Source organism: Penicillium malachiteum (assembly GCF_028827825.1).
Source record: "Penicillium malachiteum strain IBT 17515 chromosome Unknown utg000001l:1.0-8184562.0:1.0-8186909.0, whole genome shotgun sequence".
Taxonomy (NCBI): domain Eukaryota; kingdom Fungi; phylum Ascomycota; class Eurotiomycetes; order Eurotiales; family Aspergillaceae; genus Penicillium; species Penicillium malachiteum.
Genome location: NW_026643094.1, coordinates 725,224 through 744,804, shown reverse-complemented (window position 1 = coordinate 744,804; position 19,581 = coordinate 725,224). Strand labels below are relative to the sequence as shown.

At 46.7% G+C, this 19,581-nt stretch overlaps 10 protein-coding genes across 10 annotated transcripts; 2 read left to right on the top strand and 8 right to left on the bottom strand.

Annotated features, from left to right (window-relative positions):
- Nucleotides 1–270: 270 nt before the first annotated feature.
- On the bottom strand, nucleotides 271–525 carry N7483_000277 (uncharacterized protein; the record flags this gene model as incomplete). The annotated part of the gene is made up of 2 exons (XM_057083715.1): nucleotides 271–464; nucleotides 501–525. 2 exons carry the CDS (start codon nucleotides 523–525, stop codon nucleotides 271–273), a joined length of 219 nt encoding a protein of 72 aa, XP_056949864.1.
- A 2,409-nt stretch (nucleotides 526–2,934) lies between these two features.
- N7483_000276 (kinase-like protein) lies at nucleotides 2,935–4,034 on the bottom strand (the record flags this gene model as incomplete). The annotated part of the gene is made up of 4 exons (XM_057083714.1): nucleotides 2,935–3,276; nucleotides 3,418–3,545; nucleotides 3,649–3,884; nucleotides 3,940–4,034. 4 exons carry the CDS (start codon nucleotides 4,032–4,034, stop codon nucleotides 2,935–2,937), a joined length of 801 nt encoding a protein of 266 aa, XP_056949863.1.
- A 1,172-nt stretch (nucleotides 4,035–5,206) lies between these two features.
- On the bottom strand, nucleotides 5,207–6,043 carry N7483_000275 (tubulin-binding prefolding complex subunit PAC10; the record flags this gene model as incomplete). The annotated part of the gene is made up of 4 exons (XM_057083713.1): nucleotides 5,207–5,317; nucleotides 5,369–5,602; nucleotides 5,660–5,900; nucleotides 6,021–6,043. 4 exons carry the CDS (start codon nucleotides 6,041–6,043, stop codon nucleotides 5,207–5,209), a joined length of 609 nt encoding a protein of 202 aa, XP_056949862.1.
- Nucleotides 6,044–6,217: 174 nt separating this feature from the next.
- N7483_000274 (TMEM199/VMA12 family protein) lies at nucleotides 6,218–7,191 on the top strand (the record flags this gene model as incomplete). Its single annotated transcript, XM_057083712.1, has 2 exons — nucleotides 6,218–6,487; nucleotides 6,550–7,191. The coding sequence occupies 2 exons, from the start codon at nucleotides 6,218–6,220 to the stop codon at nucleotides 7,189–7,191; spliced, it is 912 nt and encodes a 303-aa protein (XP_056949861.1).
- Nucleotides 7,192–7,519: 328 nt separating this feature from the next.
- On the bottom strand, nucleotides 7,520–9,093 carry N7483_000273 (allantoinase alX; the record flags this gene model as incomplete). The annotated part of the gene is made up of 2 exons (XM_057083711.1): nucleotides 7,520–8,539; nucleotides 8,596–9,093. The coding sequence occupies 2 exons, from the start codon at nucleotides 9,091–9,093 to the stop codon at nucleotides 7,520–7,522; spliced, it is 1,518 nt and encodes a 505-aa protein (XP_056949860.1).
- A 1,958-nt stretch (nucleotides 9,094–11,051) lies between these two features.
- N7483_000272 (uncharacterized protein) lies at nucleotides 11,052–12,510 on the bottom strand (the record flags this gene model as incomplete). Its single annotated transcript, XM_057083710.1, has 3 exons — nucleotides 11,052–11,611; nucleotides 11,665–12,386; nucleotides 12,443–12,510. 3 exons carry the CDS (start codon nucleotides 12,508–12,510, stop codon nucleotides 11,052–11,054), a joined length of 1,350 nt encoding a protein of 449 aa, XP_056949859.1.
- A 434-nt stretch (nucleotides 12,511–12,944) lies between these two features.
- On the bottom strand, nucleotides 12,945–13,460 carry N7483_000271 (mitochondrial 37S ribosomal protein uS14m; the record flags this gene model as incomplete). The annotated part of the gene is made up of 3 exons (XM_057083709.1): nucleotides 12,945–13,007; nucleotides 13,073–13,244; nucleotides 13,342–13,460. 3 exons carry the CDS (start codon nucleotides 13,458–13,460, stop codon nucleotides 12,945–12,947), a joined length of 354 nt encoding a protein of 117 aa, XP_056949858.1.
- Nucleotides 13,461–14,685: 1,225 nt separating this feature from the next.
- Nucleotides 14,686–15,214, bottom strand: N7483_000270 (F1F0 ATP synthase subunit i; the record flags this gene model as incomplete). Its single annotated transcript, XM_057083708.1, has 3 exons — nucleotides 14,686–14,885; nucleotides 15,071–15,100; nucleotides 15,178–15,214. 3 exons carry the CDS (start codon nucleotides 15,212–15,214, stop codon nucleotides 14,686–14,688), a joined length of 267 nt encoding a protein of 88 aa, XP_056949857.1.
- A 256-nt stretch (nucleotides 15,215–15,470) lies between these two features.
- N7483_000269 (DASH complex subunit SPC19) lies at nucleotides 15,471–16,043 on the top strand (the record flags this gene model as incomplete). Its single annotated transcript, XM_057083707.1, has 2 exons — nucleotides 15,471–15,602; nucleotides 15,666–16,043. 2 exons carry the CDS (start codon nucleotides 15,471–15,473, stop codon nucleotides 16,041–16,043), a joined length of 510 nt encoding a protein of 169 aa, XP_056949856.1.
- Nucleotides 16,044–16,771: 728 nt separating this feature from the next.
- N7483_000268 (tRNA methyltransferase RSM22) lies at nucleotides 16,772–19,422 on the bottom strand (the record flags this gene model as incomplete). Its single annotated transcript, XM_057083706.1, has 2 exons — nucleotides 16,772–18,860; nucleotides 18,902–19,422. The coding sequence occupies 2 exons, from the start codon at nucleotides 19,420–19,422 to the stop codon at nucleotides 16,772–16,774; spliced, it is 2,610 nt and encodes an 869-aa protein (XP_056949855.1).
- Nucleotides 19,423–19,581: the final 159 nt, after the last annotated feature.

Sequence of the window (19,581 nt, the reverse complement as noted above, 5' to 3'; positions counted from 1 at the left end):
TTTACTTAGCATTCTCATTGCTGACAACCTTGCAAGTCGTAACGCCGCGCGAGGCAGCGACATTATGAAAGCTCTGTCTGGACACCCTACACTATCCTGATCATACCCAGGAATTTCACTTGCAAGCCTGGAAATTAAAGAGCCTGAGGTCAACTGGTTGGAGCTGCACATGTCTGGGACATTTAATAAATTATTGTCATGATAGGAATTGAAGCTCTAATGAAGTCACATCTAATCATCATAAGGGCACATGGGTCAAAGAGATCCAAGTCATCGCTCATTTTCTTGTTCTGTTCCCTGTGAAATCTGACTACCATAAGCACGATGTTGAAGCAGAACCTCAAACCCCAGTACCATCATCAAAAACTGAGCAAATCCAGTTGGGTTATCTTGTGGTCTTTGGCCGAAAGAAGGGTTCAGAGTACCGGTAGGTCGTCGCTCAACCTCTGATCTCGTTAATGTTACTTTATTATGTTTGTCTAAGAGCTTTTAGGACTCACTGTTGGATAATCTTGGGTCCTGCATGGTTTTCAATGTATATAAGGTCAAAGTTTCTCGGTTGGTTCAAGTTTGAAGTTGGATTTTGGTGTAGCCTCTAGGTGGTCTTGAGTATATCGGATGACTGGAAAGAATCCTAATAGTCAAACTTGATCTATGAATTCAATAATGAAGATACTGCGAGTTTTAGCGGGGAAACTGCCAGTGCTTTAATATGGAACATGTACCAGTATGGATGATTTGTATCCACGTACGTCATGGTGCATGTACAACACATGGCTTTCACTCGCATGGACCCCATGACTCGGATTTATGATCTGTTTGAATGTCATAGCTAACAGCTCATTCGGTTATGCCGCCCATTTCAAGTTAGATTGCGTACTTTGTTCTTGTACATATGGGGGCCATTGATCCTGCGATCACGGGGTCGAGTCAGTCCTCGATAAGTTCAAATGTTAGTATGGATCTCGCAGATCTTATGGTTTTCACTACTATTCTCCAGCTAAGGAAAGTTCTAACTTTAAGATTTGACTTGTTCTCACTCGATAAGGACTCCTCGTTTCAACTGGGCAGGTGTTCATGCGATGTATAGAGGCAATTCCGGTACATTTCTCTTCACCACCAAGTCTTTTCATAATAGACTTCAACTTCCTCCTCACACTTCCTAATAATTTCAAAAGGCGCATTTCGTAAAACCCTCTCAGAATCTCCATTCTCAGCCCATGAAACTTCCACCGAGAAGTCCGGAATCCAGTCCATCTTCATAAGCGGCATCAACAAATTTTCTTCCGTGGGTGATGGTAGCCCTTCCTCATTTTCAACGTACGCTTCTATCGTACATTGGAATCGCACTTTTAATTCGCGTAGACCCTTCATTTTAGCGACGATGTCCCACGTATGCTGTGGTAAAGGTTCTTTCCAAGATCCAGATGCGAGAGCGAGGTCTTTTCTGTGGTATTGGAGATAGCTTTGCATCGTAGTGAGGGTTATAGGTATTTCCAAAGACCTAATCGCGAGGAATCTTTCAGGTAAGAAGGTTTGTTGTAGTGATTGTGGTAAGGTGAATGCTGGATGATTATTGTCTAATAGCCGGATAGTGTTCCCGGAATAGAGAATATCAATAGCTTCGGAGTAACTGTATACTCAAGTTAGCGATACTCATGAAGATATGAATGGATAATTGAGTACATACATCTTTCGACAGGTTAAAGGGAGAGAAAGGTTCCCCGTCGCACTAATAATGGGGTCCGAATTCCGCCACCGATGCCAGCGGGGCATGAAACAACCGTTAATATTCATGAGACGCGGTAAAAGGTCTTCCGTAGGAGCAGATGTATGCTGGAATCCATCATTTGATCTCCAGATTCGAGTAGTCTTGTTTCCAAGGACATGAAGATAGATCTGAAGTCGGATTTCCGGTGGAAGATGATTCAAAAACAGACATTGGGACTGGTCCTCTGTTTTGGGTTGTTTCCACGATTTCCAGTTCCATCTCGTCCCGGTGTTCTCTGGTAATGGGAGAGTCAAAGCTCTTTTTCGAGGTAAGGGCGTTTCAATGCTCTGGAAGGGTATATTCCAGTGCTTGCCACGAGCGAGATCGAGTAAAACAGGTGAAAGGTAATAATAAGAAGAGACTAGAATATCGACGAAGGTATTAAGGGTCCATTTTGACTCGGACTCGGACACGGACACGATGTGTTTTTCTTTGGGTTCCATGGCCCTGTAAACTCGGAATCGAAGAGAGTAGTTTCATTCTCGAGCTATCAATATGGGCGCATGTGCAAGCACTTGAATAAAAAAAAAGGGGGGGAGTATGGGCGTTTTTAAGCTCTCGATCCTTAAGGACCCACATTGTGCCGTTGAGGCCGTTGAATGCGGGTCGACTTAGTCTCCAGATGGCCATTGATCCGATCGAGCGGATCGAACGGATACGAGGTTCTAACCGAAATTGACAAGATCATCTAGATTTATATTTATAAAGATAGGGGATACCAATATTTCTTCTCTTGGTAGTTATGAAGAAGATCAATGAACATTTGAAGCTGAAGAAATACTAGTTCTTCATCCCTTGTACGGGGTACAGCAACATTACATTTGAAACCCGTCGGAATTTACCCCTGTGTTTGTATTCCTTTAGCAACATTTGAATTTCATGTTTGGGGATCTGGTCATTTCCGATTCTCTATTTCCAGACGACATAGCAGCGACATTGGATGCAAAATGAACTAGGATTCACACATGGGCAAGTCTAATTACCACAAGCTGATGAGAAATGTGAATATTTTCATTCATATCAATGCATAACTTGATCGTCATTGCAATGATAGTTTGGAAATTTTTGATGTTTACTCTCTAGTCTGGAAGGTAGTTCTTATTTTAACCAGTTGGTGTGCTCTGCTCCACAGAGACTATGATAAATGTGTTTTTGGTCCTGGGTCATTCGCCCGAAACAAACCAGCTATCTTCTAATAGTTCCTTAGCAGAATGCCGATCTCTGGGGTCAAATTTCATGACCTTAAGCACAGACTCCTTTTCTTCATTGCATATCTCTTGTGAGGTCGTGAGACGGAAAGGCCTCATAGTGTTCGGATGACAATTTTGCATAACCCAAATGAGAACTGCTCGTCGTTCTAGGTTTGCTATTTCATCGTACGAAGCGGGAAACGGTCCGAAACACTGATGATGCTTCATGAGGATCTTCAGATCGTAATCTTCGTGATCAACAGGGACATCAGGTTTGAAAATGTGGAAGCCCTCCCCGTAGAGTAGACTTATAAGCTATACACCAATTAGATCAAGGTAGGTAGAAGAATGTTTGGGGATGGAAAGGCTTGCCATTGCTCCAAAAGATCATATATTAGTAGATGTATCCTATCTCATCTGTAGATGAGCCTCTGGGCTTCTGAAAACTGGAGTCACGATGGAGTCTCCATCACGAGCATGAGCAGAATCCAAGTGCGCTGTGCTTCCGAAGTCTGCTAATTGGACCTCTTTGAACCTGGGTTCACCTATTCCATAATTGACTAACACATTGCTTGGCTTGATGTCTGTATATGAATAAGTTAGCGAGATTCAGGATGTCAGTTACGAAAAACTTGCCTGTATGAACAAACCCTTCTTGGTGAAGAATAGATAGCCCCTCTAACACACGTCGAGCGATGTACTTCACTTCTGCACGGGCGAGACGTTTTCTATTAGATGCATGTAAGATATCACCCTCTAGATATCTCAGGACGATCGCCGGTAGAGAAGCAGGGTCTTGAATTTCATCTAGTAGGGGCCGTAAAATCGGAGTTTTGTGCTGAAACCGCAGTAGGACGTCTCTTTCGTTATGAATACGAAAATGGTTGGCACATTTGACGATGACACTGTCATTTTCTTGGTTTCTGTGGTCCGCAACGATTAGAAGTTAATCTCAACTAGACTAGTAAGAAAACATACTTTGCAAGCCAGACACTCTCGTGAAGTTGCTTAGTGATAGTATATTGGCCCGTTCGCCCTCTGATTATCTGCCTTAGGTTCATCATGACAACCATCAAGGCTGTTAACCCGACTGCAGAAGACCCGATGGTAGAGGAACAGATTTGAGACAAGTCAAAAGGAAAAGAAAGGAGGAGGGCACGAGAGAAGGGGTGGTAGTAGACTTAGTAGTAGTATTGTTGTTTAACGTCCGGAAAGGGGCCTTGGCGAAAGCCAAGGGCCCGGCACCTACATAATGAGATACTTACGTTTATAGTCTGGTAGAAACAAATCAGATCAAAGAAATTTTCAAAAACACAGAGAACCACTCAAGCAAAATAGTGTGGCATTAGGCCAGTTGTGTACCCAGCTTCCGACATGTAAAGCAAGGATACATCTGTCGATTTAGATATTCCCTTTACTGGGTTCATAGTGTCTGCAAGTTCTTCAAATGCATATTGAGATAAAAAGAACTTTGTTGTTAACTCTGCATTGCTTTAAATGCTCTGTCGAGCCTTTAGGCAATTAAAGTAAATATGGCAGTTTTGCTTCAAACTTGAATGTTGCTTGTTGCAAAAGTATACTAGATACCTGAGTATAAGGCAAAGGCCCAGAGTTACAGTGGAATGGATACTAATAACATCTCAAGAGTAGACTACATACTACTTACTAGTAGAGCTGGAGGAAGGGAATTCAAGTTCTGAAAATAATTTATTATCAATTCCAAGGTTATTATTCACTAAATAGTAAGGGTAATTCACATGCATATTCGACTCAGAATAGTCTCCAGATCAGACCAGACGAAATAACAATTTCGCTAATGGTCAGGAAATATCATTCCTTCAGGATTTCGGGCTGCTATAAGATAAAGTGTTCCATTTATCTTAAGTTGCTTGAGCAAATCTAGTGAGTAATTAGTACATACCCCTGAACGAAAGGCGAGGATTCACATTTACTCAGGCGATTCGGACACATCAAGTTACATGCTTCTGGCTACAGCATCGTTTTGTAGAGTATTGCATCCAGTGATAGTAAAAGATAACACCGTATTTTGAGAAATTGAATACCTAGTACGCAAATTTGTGATTTCTCTGATTTCTCAAATTACATACCACAATTATATCCATTCCATCACCGTACTGCTCTCTTAAAAGTCTATTCCTTGGTACCAAGAAATATTGAGGAACTTAGAAGTGATTATCATTTTATTCTTAGATACAATCAATTATCAGTATATCACGACTGTATCTCAACCAGGTCGCGACTTCTCATCATCATCATCTCCTTTGCCCTCAGCCTTCTCTTTCCGCCGTTGCACCACATCCCAGTTGTACACACGAGCTGTAGCAACTTCCAGCGTCTAAAAACAGTCAATATAACTCCATACACACATCATTCAAGAATAACGTACCGTAATCTGCTCACGCAAGAACTCCAGGTCCTCCTCGCAGTTAGCCAGACTCGTCTCCGCCGCAGAGAGCTTCTCTGACAACATGTTCTCGGCTTCATCCAGCGGGTACGCCAACATGACATTGGCTCCAAGCCAGAGGTAAACTTCTTCCGTATCAGCCGGGGAGATAGAAGCACGCGCGTAGAGGGTATCATTGAGTTCAAAGTTTGTTTCGATATCGGTATCCGGGTTGGACTAGTATGAAAAAATTAACCCTGTTGAGAGTATTGCTTTCCTGGTATTGCAGCTTACCTCCTTGCGCAACTTCAGGAATCGCACCATCTCCAATGTCTTCTTGATATCCGGGATCTTCTCCCGTAGTCCCTGCCCGCGCTTCTGGCTGTTCACCTCCATGAACTGGTACTTGGAGATCATCTCCTGGAATCTGCGGAGAGTTCCCTCAACCTCTGCGCGAGAGGAGACATACTCGTCGACATTGTCGATAAAAGGCGCGACGGGGATTCCCCGCGCGTTGGTTTGCGCTGTTACCGGGCTGTGATGATGGAGGGGTTAGTTAGGAGGTTTGGAGAAGAGTACGGGATGGGGAATCAAAACTAGAACAATGTCGTTCCTGATAAATAGAATTGAAATAATCTCAATGCGAAATACTTACCCTTTGGATTTGGAGTCTGCCATGGCTGGGCGCTGGGAGTGTGGTTGCAAGAATCCCAGAACTTAGAAGTGGGGAGAGCTGCTTTCTGTTCTGCCCGAGTTTCTCTTCCGCTCGTTTCTCCGCTGCAAGCTGCAGCTCCATGCAAGTTGCTTTCACCCCAAACAACTTGACATTTATTCTTCTGTTTACTGTATCCGATGGTCCTTCTTATCGCAACTGATCGTATTCTCTCGGCCCTCGAGGCTATCCCCGAGTCTCGTCGCGATGATCTTAACCTCCCTACCGCGCTAGATCTCCATGGCCCGATTGCTCATGATCAACTCCTGAGAATATCAAAGCACCTCCAAAATGATACAGAGTACGATTCCGCGGACTGTGGTGTCTCGGCTACGGATCCTACAATCCTGAGTGCTCTTTTAAGAGGAACAAAGGTCTACGTTCCACCACCACCAAAGAAACCCGAACCAGTATGTGTCCATCACCTCCATATTCCCTTACGCATTATACAATTGTACTTACAATTCCATAGAGTCCCGAATACCTCGCCTCAAAAGCGCGCCTCCTCGCCGCAGCCGAGAAAGAAGCCTACCAACGCCTCTTAAATCCAACATACAAACCCAATATCGAGTCCACGGATCCATACACAAATGGCCAGAATGAGGTCATCGCTGAAGATACATTAACCCCTTCGCTCGTCCTAAATATCTTCTTATCAGTCATTATCACCGGCTTCGCTGTCTACTGGGCTCTAACGAGTTTCGGTATGCCGGGTATCCTGGCCTCGATCTTTACTGCGTTAACGGGTCCGCCCGTTGGATTAGAAGGTGATATACGTGCGGCGAGAGAAGCGGTTGGTGCATCTGATGCTGTGAGAGTTCTCTTATCGCTGATTGCGGCGTTGAGTGTTGCTGTTGCGGAGTCTTTTCTATATGCTCTTTATCTTGGGAAGGTTGAAAAGGCTAGGATGGTGGAACGGGCACGTAAGGAGGAGAAGGTTGTTATTGGGCCTGTGGATGAGGATCAGAGTGAACAGACTGATGTGAAACCTGTTGAGTCTGTTGTTGTTAGTGAGAAGGAGGAGATTTGGGGGAAGGGTGTTAATGGAGGTGTGAGGAGGAGAGTTAGAGAGAAGTGGGAGAAGGAACAGAATGCCCAAAGTAAGGAGTCATGAGGGTCTTTTCTGTTTTCTAGATTTATCTTGTACATTACATTATACCCATTTAGGTTCATTTAGGAATCAATGTTTGAAATGCTTTTTGTTGATTTCTATGCTAAGCTACAACGCGCTGTCATTACTCTAACGGGTATGAATGCTGGTCAGTCATTAGTGTGCTCGTCACAACGTGACACCGAGGACGAGATGCAGGGTGGAATAAAAGATAAAAAATGAAGATGAAAAGCGAGGCGACGAAACCTGCCAGGAGGTCAACTTGTCCCAAATGGAGACAAATGAAATGCAGAAATGAAAGTTGAGATATGAAAAAAAAAATTCAAGGGTACTAAACCCGTTTCTCAAGGAGTAGCTTGCCAGCTGGGGCCTTGTCACCGAAGTTATGCTCACGGCTGAAGACACGGTCACCACGCAGCCAAGTCTCACGGACCATACCGCGCAGGGTCCGGCCCTGGTATGGAGAGCACTTGTTGCGGAAAAGCATCGTGCTGGGCTCAACAACCCACTCGGCGGAGTCATCGAAGACACAGATATCGGCGTCGAAGCCAGGGCGGAGGTCACCCTTGCGGGTCTCGAGACCAACCTGAGCGGCAGTGTTGGCACAGCAGAGACGGACGACGTCTTGCAGAGCGTTCCTGGTGTTCTCGTCACCAGGGGCAGGGGTCAAACCCTTACGACGGCTCAATTCAGTCCAGAGGATAGGCAGACCAAGACCAACGGATGAGATGCCACCCCAAGCGGAGAAGAAATCACCGCTTTCTTCCTTGGCACCCTTCACAGCGCCAGGCACGTGGGAGGGAAGTTGCTTCAAGTCGGGAGTGCAGGGGGAGTGGTCAGAGACAACAGTCTTAATAACACCATCACCGGTGTGCTTCTCAAGCTCCTCCCACAGACCATCCTGGTTCAGTTTGGAGCGAATAGGCGGGCAGCACTTGTGTCGAGTGTCACCATCACGCACCTCTTCGGCGGCGAGGGATAGGTAGTGGAAGCAGGTCTCTGCGGTAATCTTGACTCCACGAGCACGGGCTTCCCGCAAAAGAGGGATGGCTTCCATAGCCGAGAGGTGGACAATGTGCAATTGAAGGTTGGGGGCCAGGTGAGCCATGGACAAGATACTCTCAATAGCGCATGTCTCGAACTCCGAGGGGCGGGAAGCCAAGAAGGTCGAGTAGGCCTCCAAGGGACCAGCTGGGACAGCCGGTGGCTCAGAGATCTGGACCTCGTCACCCACGGACTTGGTGATGGGTGGAACCATCTCGGCGTGGAACATAAGTGTTGTGGGCTCATCTGATAGTTCAACCATAGCCTTTTGGATATCTTCTTGGCCAACAGCAGGGAACTCATCAACCTATTGGCAATTGTTAGCTACATGAAATAGTAAGCAATGAATACGAGGTGACTTACACCACTGTCAATCAAGAAACCCTTAAAACCACGGACACCCTCGTTCACGAGACCCTTAAGTTCGGCAGCGTTGCCGGGGATGATACCTCCATAAAAGCCAACATCAACCCAACACTTGCCCTGGGCAGCCTTAAGCTTTTCCTTTAAGCCAGCAACAGTGGTTGTGGGGGGAATAGCATTCAGAGGCATGTCAATGACAGTAGTAACACCGCCAAAGGCAGCGGCCTGGGTACCAGTGTAGAAACCCTCCCATTCAGTACGGCCAGGCTCGTTCAGGTGAACATGAGCATCGACCAAACCAGGCAAAAGTACATAAGGAGAGTAGTCGGTGTAAGGAGTACCAGCGGGGAACTCCGATGAAGGAATCACTGAATCAAAGACTGCAGTGATCTTTCCAGTAGTCTGAGAGATGACAATTGTAGCCGCAGTCAAACGACCCGAGATAACGGCACGCGATGAAGCCACCACGGCAATCGAAGGGATGTTAGCTGTCGCCATAGTAGTTCCAAAGGGAGCTTGATTTAATTCCTTGATCTCTCAAATGAATCCCAAATAGACTAGTAAATAAGTCTAGTGAATAAGTCGGGAGTGGCGGCAAATAGAATAGATTGAAGGTGGAGAGAGCCGAAGGTTCTGGGGAAGCTAAGTATATAAGAAGAATAGAGTGCAGATACAGTAGCCAATAGATAGGACTGGATAGCACACGATAACAGAGGGGGCAATAAAAAGTAAAGAATGAGGCTTATCTTAAAGCACTTGAGACAAAAGTAATAATAAGAATTTCACAAAGATAAGGGTGATTGAAGCGGATATAAATAACAGATCCCACCCGGCCCTGAAAAATTCCCAAATCCCTTTTTGGCCTTTTTTTGGGGGGGATGGGGGCCCCGGAGAACTGCGCGATCCACTCCTCTTAGGAAAATTCAAGCGGGTAAAGAAATGAGTTGAGATATCCACCTGGGGAGTTCCACCCCGGTATTGTGCCGAGTAGAGGTCCGGAACGTTGGTGATTACTCGATAATTGGCAAATTGATGGCTAATCGCTCAAAACACGAGCCAGTTAGGATGATTTATGCAACCTGCAGGACCGTGCTTCATGACCATTCGGCGAATACCTTCACCTTTACCTAATTTGGAGTCAAAAGGGATATATATTCCTTGTGAAGATCTTCATCCCCTCTTGGTCGAGAGTCTGGGTCAGGCATTGCCCAGGCATTAGATATACTGAACAGTCAGCAGAACAAGATATGAACCACGGTTCACCGCAACATAAAAATTTGAAAGGAGGCGAACAAGGAAAAGAATATGGTTGGACGAGAGATATCGGTTATCGATCAATATGCAGAATGCCAACTGGGCACCCGATACTTTGATTACGAAAAGCATCGGGCACCTCCGACGTTTGGAATCTGCAGTATCGGCGGCTTATCACTGGATGCTTGGATACCGAAAATCCTCTTTATCAGCCACCTTACTCGATCAAAACTCTCCGTGTTGCTCCGGTGGTTTTCTGTTACTCGATCAAAACTCGAAGACCCCGGAGTTCATAATTTGGAGGTCTGGATTCTTTGCCGTGTCTCCGAAAGCGCATGTCTCTCTTCTCGGCTCCCCTCATTTAGTCTTTGCTCTCCCGCGGATTTCACACTGCGGCGGCCTCCGATAAATGAGGGGCAGTGCAATTCTCATCGAGTAAAAAAAATGCCCCTCTTTCAACTGTGGCAATTTCAAATGATTCAAAGATCATCGCGGATGACAGTGATGGTGGAGAATATCATGATAGGATGATGAGGAAAGATCAGGAAGGACCACGCAAGACCAGGTGATTTGGCGGGGTTGAAGTACCCTTTACATTGAATTTGAGTGTCACCAAATCAAGAATCAGATGCTTACTGATTACGCCATTTCTGCCCATTTCTCGACAACTGTTGGCTGCTATGCAGAGATCAGCACTTGGTCATATCCACATCCTTCATTGCTTAATGCGACTGCAACTGGATTAAATCTGAACATTCTACAAGTCTTCGAATGATCTTATCGCAAATGTATACGGATTATCGCGGGTATATCAACTAATGGATCAAGACATACTCTCGACGAATATCAATCCCTGAGATCTATGGCTTCAATAGTACAGAATCTCCTGAACAGACTAACATTCAAATGTTCTGGAGCTTGAACTAACTAGATTGCAAATTGCATACTTATCATCTACAGCTGGAACCTTTGAATCATCAATTGACATTTGGTTGGGCTACTGCTTACGTGTATCTTGTACATCTTCATCATTCCTCAGATAACTGTATGATAATTAAACTGAATATCACTATTGGTCGCACTCATTTTGAAAAAAAATTAAGCTCCTCTGCCGATACGAATAACCAGAAGTTAAAGAATATGCCAAAAAAAACAACAACAACAACATCAGGATACGCGAGCTTCACGTGGAAAAGGGAGAATCACGCCACATTGGTATCAACGACCTTGAGATTCTCCATCTTCTGAGAAATATCCGCCGGTTCTTCATCGCTCTTCGCATTTTCATCCTGCTTGATCTGGTTGTCCGGAGCATCGTCCTTCAACTTTGCAGCGGTTTCCAACTCCTGCTTCCATTCAAGATCCTTAGCCTCAGTATCTTCCTCGTGATCCTTGGCCTGCTCTTCAATCTCGCGACGCATCTGGTCGTCCATGTCATCCGCACATAGCATCACATGCTCAGAGTGCTCCGGATCCTTGTAGAGGGTGTCAAGCCACTGGAGCATATCCTTCCAAGCGACAGGAATGATGCATTCCGAATTCAGTTTTTCGCCAGAGGAGTAGCAGTTGCAGCCATAAAGCCGGTAGCCAGCCTGGGTAGTGCCCAGGGGATCATCTGATACAACGTAGGCACGGCAGCGCGAGGCAATAAACGAGGTGAAGGACAGAGGATCACCAATTGTGCCCATATCGAGGTCAGAGTAGGTTGTCTGTTGTGGGTCACCGAGGCAGATACCGGAGATATAGGGCTGCCAGACATGCCCTAGTATACTTGGTTAGTGTTAATCAACCAATAATGTTAGAATGAGCATTTACAGTCTACCTGGAGGTACTTCAGAGCTGCCAGTCCACCCTCCGACATACCGATGACATCAATGCGGGTCTTCTTGCCATTCACATACGGCCATAATACCTTCTTGAAGACATACTGCACATGCTGGGACCAGTCATTGTTGTGAGGGATCTTGTTGCGCCAGCTCATGGTAGGTTGGCCCCAGTTTCCATAAGGACGAGGGCTAGCCAGCCAGGTTTGCTGGGTCACAGCGCGCTCCGAGGCACAATGCCAAATCAATTGTCCGGTATTCGCGATGATGAGGCCAACGTCATTTTCCATCTTCTCACCCAGGACAGCCTTGGTTAAATTGACTGCAGAGCCATAGTTGATGCCTTCATGGATGGACCGATAGGCCCAGATCCCGAGATCCTGGTTAGGCTCGCCGCAGACAACGATGATACGAGACTTCTTGGAAATATTTTTCGAGACGAGGATAGGCACAGTCGTGTCGTTCGGAGGACTGCAAAGTGGAAGAGGTAGAATTTGGAGACCTGCATCCTTCAGTCGTTCCAGGACCATGGGGCGGATACACTCTGGAGCTGCATTAGCTTGTTCATACCAAATTAAAATCCATGACGACATCTTACCATTGATAGCCTCACGGTGCTTGATGTTGAAGCGATCATTGCGGTTGACCTTGTACTTGAATCCTTCCTCTGGGTTGTCGATCTGACGGATTTGGTCTTGGGCGTTCAGGAAATACCTATGGTAATCTCCAGGTTATCATCAGAGTCATCGTAATTTGAAAGTAATACTTACCCCAGACTCTTGAGATCCACAGGAAACGTGGGGTCGGGAGGCAGATCGTCGTTGCGGTAGACGTACATCTCTGTAGACGATGTTCTCGAGGTCGAATTAATTAATGGAAGTGTGATTTCCAGAGGGGGAAATACGAACTGAGTGATGGGGTGAGAGAAGAGAAGAAGAAAAGGTTGAAGAAGGAATAGAAATAAGGCAGGTGAGTTAGATGGCGTTGCCTTTCATGTGCCTTTGAACTACACTGCTGAGGAAACAGCCTTTTAGTAATGACTGACTTAGGTAGTCAACTACCAAGCTGAAAACAAGGCAACAGTAGACTACTATTGAGTTAAGGTCTCTTATGAATAGAGCACTTGAAGATTATGAGTAAGAGAAAGAGCGAATGCAGAATGCGAAATGGTATGAGCATACTTTACAAGCTTCAAGCGAAGCAAAACAGGAGAACGCCACCAAACCCAAGACTTTCTAATAAACCACCTGGGCAGAAATTGTACATTCCCATTTACCAACTAGCCTTCTTGACACCAGGAAGATGACCGGCAAGTGCCTGCATACGGAATTGGTACTGTGAAAGAAATGCCATTAGTTCCAGTTCTCCAATTATAATAAAATAATGGCATTGTAACTCACTCGGTTGAGTCTGAAGTCGCGGATCACACTGCGAGCATGTCCTGATGCTACACAGCGGTTCTTAATCTGTGTTGGGCGAGTGTAGGCGTGCATCTGGGAGAGTTGAAGCTGGGCTTGAGCGCGCACACGGCCAGGAAGAGAGGTGTTGCGGATCATGTAGCGGAGGGCTTGGCTATAGTGAAAAATTGGGTATTAGAGCTGAAACAATGAATTGAGTGCCAGGAAAAGTATTCCCATAGCTGCGGGCTCGAGTCCGGGAGACGGCTTACCGTTCAGGCTCATTCTGCTCAACAGCCATGCGCTTGTTGTTGTCACGGATCACTCGGATGTTGGTGAATCCAGAGAGGTTCAACCTCTTGGGGTGGAATAGGGAGGCGACCTTGGACATTGTGGGTGGGATATTTGAGCAAAGGTCACAGGGCTGGAGAAGGAAGAAGATCGCGATGTTGCCAGGCGGAGTTGGTGAAAAGTCCTAATTGGGTTTAGCGTATATAATGTTGGAATATGCCAAATTCCAAATTCCAAACTCCATAAAATTCAAGATGATATTCAAATCTTCTTTTATTTGGAAAAACATATGCAGAATCTCTTTATCAGGACGGATTCATTCAGACTATGCAACTCTTCATATTGAAGTAATCAATAGGTAGAAGCATGAGTGCTGGCTATATGCCGAACTCCTCCGTGCTCACCCGCCATTCCTGTTGAGTGGTTAATTTGGAATTTTAAAACTGACTATAGCAGACTTAGTATTATGTACTTGAGTGTGAGGACTAATTGATTGTAGCTTTTCGGTCAGGACTTGAATAACTAGATTCAGACTGGGCCGCTTAGTTGGGTGTAACTGCCGACCTCGAGACCCCCGGGGCTATCTATGCATTACTATAAGCCCAGCCCTCAAAGAATATAAGAAAGTACTATAGTCCCAATAGAAAATATGATTCTTTTACCTTGAATATTTGAAGTGCTCCTATTGATTGTCATTGGCCTCTTGGTTCACCTGCTTGAATCAACTTTATCCAGCATACCAGTTGACCAAAATTGACCTCGCACCTCAAAGCAACATCATGACTAGTAAACTGCCCAGGTAATACCTAGGTAGTTTGAAATCATCATGATGCGATGATTGATGCCAGTGGGAAATTCTACTAGTATTTTGGCATAAGTAATATTAGTGTGACTTCCTTGGCTCTATTGTTCGGGCCACCAAGTGACTCCACAATCATTTGACGGCAATTTCCGTGCCGATATCACCTTGACATCTGGAATATGATACCCAGGTTTTTGGATCTCATAGCTACATTTCAGGAGCTATAGACCTACTCAATTTTTGTCATATAAGCGCCGGTATCACCGTGTGGTTATTGTGATGTGGTGTGATGTATCGAAATCCATGAGTAGTGGTACAGCTTGTGAATTGATCCAAGGCACCCAGTAGGGTATATTCTATCTGCTTGGAAAGGGCAAACTGCCCAGTAACATAAACACAAATTTGCGAGTCGAGTTTAACGACCGAGAACCATTTCCATCACACCTCCACAGTCGGTAGCTCGACCCGCTCCTGCTTCACACCACGCCCGGTGGCATCGCACGGCTTATCGTCAGAGACTAATTTAGTGGCTGGGCTTGCCGGCGTTGGGGTTGCGGGGGTCGTTCTTGAACTCGGCGGCTAGAAGGTCGAGGGTTAGTTGCTGGTTTCGGGAATGGGATTGTTGAACCGGTATTGGACTGCGGCTATGACGCTCTTGGAGCCAAGACATCACGACCACAATATCCAGTATTGAATCAAGTCGAATTTGCGCTGGGTGACTCACTGTTGGAGAGAACGTTCTGGAGAGAGTTGACGCCGTAAAGGACAATGAGACCTGGAAAGGAGACTTGTCAGAACAATAATTCCATCACGGAGACCTCGGTCGAGAATTTTCAGAGAGTAACGATGTCAACGATCATTTCGGGACCGAGTGATAAGAACAAGCTAGAGGATTTTATAGAGCGTACCGGCAGCGAAGAAGGGGGCCATAGGCTTGCCTATAAAGCAATGTGTTAGTCACGGGTTGCAGCGGTGCGCTCGCGGCGCCGGAGGAGATTATTCGAATTTGACATACTCAGGGCACCGGGGAACTTCTTTCCGAGGAGAGACATGGTGGAAGATGATGCGAAAGGTATGGAATTGGAGTTCGCGGGGGAGGTGATGCAGAAGGAAGAGGAGAAGTGAAGTTGGAGTTTGCCCGGTCCGACACGCCTTGCCGCTTTAGGCTTGGCGCTCTGGCCGCTTTACCCGATCAGTCCCGATTTGTTTACTCTTTCATAACCTGGAGCATCATCAAGAACTGCATACATAGCTACATCACATCACAGTGAATTCTAGAGTTCGTCTTTAACGGAAATATTGCTCAATATGGCTTCCTCTTTAGCCTCCTCTGTCTCCTCCCTACAGTCGTCTCTACAACTGCTCGACAATTCTATCACCACCCTCGATGAGGGCGTGAATGATTTTCCCCGCCTATGCAAGGTCCTTCAAACAACCCGAGTATGTCGCCAAATCCAACACGATCGATAGTCCATCAAAATTATCTAACTCTTTTCAATACAGCACTTCGAACTCCTACCTGAACCAACCCTACGAGAAGCTCAAAAGTCTCTCCTAGATGAAATTACACCAAGCATTGCCCACCTGCTCTCCCTCGCCTCGAACCACGTTGAGAAGCTAGCCCGTCGTGAACAAGCCTTGAAAGCTAAATGTGAATTACAAGAAGGCCGTCTTTCTTCAAAATCGACAGCACGCACCCAAGGACAGAGCAGCGGATCGCGGGGTGCCCTGGCGGGGTCGACCAGCAATGCGGCCTCAAAGGCAGCGGAGCTACGCCGGCTGGTTCAGAAGAAGGAACGCCTCAAGTATGCCGTTGATCGATTAGAGTTGCAGAAGACTCAGCGCCAGCGACAATTGAGGAAGAGCATGGCTGCCCAGTGATCTGAATGCATTGATAATTAGCAGTTCTCATTGCTGCGATCATTATTCAGAGTCTCTGCCGATGGTCTTATGTCCAATGATCATCCTCGAACATTAAATGTTGAGACTACAACCTCAAATCCGTACACGCGAAGCTCGAAGTTTGACTCATCCCAATCATTGGAACCGTTTTTGGCCATGGCTTGAACCACATCAGATCAATGACCTCGGGACTGATATGTGATCCACTTCATTTCTCCGTCTATCAAGTCAATCAACTGAAGCATCTCCATCTTCGCTTCCCGATAGTTTCAAGCTCGATAATATAGCCGGACCGCCCTCGGCACTTCGAAAAGGCCTTGACCAGTTAATTGGAAGAACATTGTGCCGAGGCCGCTTCAAGGTCTTGGTAGCCCTGATAGCGCAACGGGCCCTTGAGCAGATGGTCTTTCGCTCCGTCCGCATCACCATCAACGCCGATACTGCCGACTGGGACAAGAGTGATCTCTACAATACACGGAAGGATATCACAAATGATTGATTGAATTCAAACTTCGGAGTGAAGAGACTGTATTTACAGTTGTACATAGTGAAGGGAGACAAACAGTCTATAATACAAAGCCCCGATTCCATAACCCAATGCAAAATGCAAATTCCCGAAGGATCAAATAGTAGTACAAGATATTGATAGATGGCAATCATAGTCGCCCTCGATCATCAATAGATGTCGTATTTTCAACAGATCAAGTTCAAAGCGCATTGCCAGCATCAACTTGTCTCTTCAAAGCCTGTCTCATCTTCTTCTTATCATTGTGCTTCTTCCAGCTCGGGATGGTCTGTCCCTTCTTACGCAAAGGTGTCTCAGGAAGATCTGAGCGGCTGCGAACTTGATCGACCTCATCATCTTCATCGTTCTCCTCGTCACGCTCATGCTCTTCCAACGCCTCCTCCTCGCGCGCAGCCTTAGTTGCTGCTCTGCGAGCAAGACGCTCCTTCTTGCCTTCACCGTGCTTCTCGCCCAGATTCAACTTGCGGGGAATACGAGTCTTAGCGCCCAAAGCCCAGAGATCACCCCAGTTTGACTTGCGAGCGTCACGGTATGCCTGTCGACTGTACGAACGCGGCACTGTCCAGCGTTCAATTTTGCCAGCTGGTGTGCAAAGGTCGAAAATAACATGGCCACGACGCTTGAGAGGCGGGTAGACAGCACGCGGTAAAGCAAGAGGATGGAATTGTGAAGCTTCATCCATGTCTTCAAATCCTTCAAATGCAGCATCTACTGCTTCGGCGGTTTGCTGAATGCCACGCTCCTGACGTACATCCACACCACGTTGCACAGCAAGGTAACTAAACTTGATGTCCTCATGATTGCGGTCTTTGGCTCCCATGATACGCTGCAGGAATGCTGGGCGGATGTATCTCTGCTCGAAATGACAGTAATCCTTACGGCCTTTGGTAGGTCCTGCTGGATTGTGCATAGGGCAGGTTGAGTGGTTAGTGCAAGGAGCAATGATCATGCCTGTCTCCTTGGTCACGGTTTCGCTGCTATCCGGAGACTCGAGGGGGTTATTGTACTCCGTTGAACCGGGACTGGCAATATGACGTCTAAGAAGCATCTCACGGGCTCCGGCAATAGCCTCAAATCCCTTTTGACGTCCTTTCTCAAGAAGGATAAGAACTCCTCCATCGGGATTCAGAAGTGACCAAAGGTTCTCCACGTACTCCTTGCGCTCGTATTCTTCCTCAATTCCAAGAAGAGAATGTGGCGCAATGATGACATCGTATTGCTTGCGCTTGGGAGCTGCACGAGAGTCATCTAAGGTCGGTTTCTCGCGGACATGCACATAGTCCGGTAACCGAGGAAGAAATGTAGTGTTGTCAAGCATGGCGCTAGCGCGGAGACGGAGAGTCTCTGAACCAGTCAGAACGGTTGAGCGACCGTATGGAATAGGTGCGCCTTCGGGATGATCGGGGACCATCGTCTCATATTCCGCGCGCAAAACGTCTCTCCAGGCCAATATGCCAGCACCGCCACCGCCGGCATCAAGGACATTTGGACCACCTTCTTGTGAAAGCATGTTGCGAATCCAATCTGTTCCCAGGCGCTTCCGCACCTCAACTAGAACACTAAGTGTGGTTGCGTAGATACCGGGGTACAATACCGCAAGGTATGCATTTGCCTCCATATTTGCCATGTGATGCTGTCCAGAGTGGAGGGGAATTGGAAGTTGCGGCAACTGTGCTCGTGGAGGAGGAGTTGTCGTAGAGTGAGGAAGACCCGGTCCGCCAAACAAGCGATGGGCAGCTTCTGCAATATGCTTGTTGGAGAACTCTGACAGAATGACTGAGATGGGACCAATCATAGTGTTCTTCGGTAGATGAACGGTGCTAGGATCAGTCTGGAATTTACCCTCGCTCGTCAAAGGGTGCGTCCTCGGCACGGCGTCTGGGACAGCTTCATTCTCGAACTGTTCTAACATGATCTCGCCACCCAGTTGCTCGGCCACTTCTCGGGTTCGTTGCATAGCGATTGTCTCTATTTCTTCCGGGCCGACCTCCATGTCGTAGACCACGGGAATATCATCCTCAGCTTCTGCATCTTCTTTATATTCGACCTCCTCCCAGTTTCCTTCTCCATCCTCACGGAATAGGCGGTCGGTCTCGTTTTCGTCTTCTTCAACCGCTTCCTCGACATCGAATGTTTCTTGAATGATTGGCTCTCCGTAAAGACTGGTGTAGAGTCGAATCTCATCCTCAGCCAAGACTCCTTGCGGTACCGCGTCGCCAAACTGTTTCCGTACAGTGTGCACCCATGTTTCTAGCGTGTGCTCGTCTCGACTGTTCATGAACTCGACCAGGGGGTCGTCGACAACATCCACCCCGCCAACAAGTCTAATTCATCCATTGTTTGCGCCATCGCGTCTTCATTATCACTGATGAGCTCAATCAGGTCATTGATCTGGTCGACCGTGCGGAGTTCTGAGGAGTCGGTCGCTTGGGATTCTGCAGGTTGTGTAGTCGAGGAGTGCCTTTGTCCGGACACCCATTGCGGTGTGATGGTCTGGGGAATGTATGCCGGGCTAATTCGCGGGTTCGAAGGAGACAAGGAAGATCGGGACTGTTGACTGCTTTGTTTCTGTCGTGGCGCAATCAGGCTCGCAGCTCCGCGGCATGATTGTGTTCCTGAAAGACGAGAAACTCGGGAACGCAGCAGTTTTCGCGCATTTGAGCTGTTAGCGCTGGATGTACTTGGCCTGGACAACATATCTGCAAACCAGGCGAGTGCAGCTGAAAGAGTAAATCGAGAGAAAGAAAAACTGTGAGACGCAGCTCCAGAAAATTGATGCCAAGGCCCGTGGTCCATCACGAACTGCTGGTCATTGATTGGCTGGATAGTCATCCCCGTCTGATCCACTTGTTCATGATATCCACAACTTACCTATGTATCTATGATTATAGAAATGACTCCATACTACGGAGTAGTTGAAGAGAAGTCCTCACGCCACGACTGCAACAGCGAAATTGGGAAATGTATGCCCCAGCACTCAAGTGCTTGGCT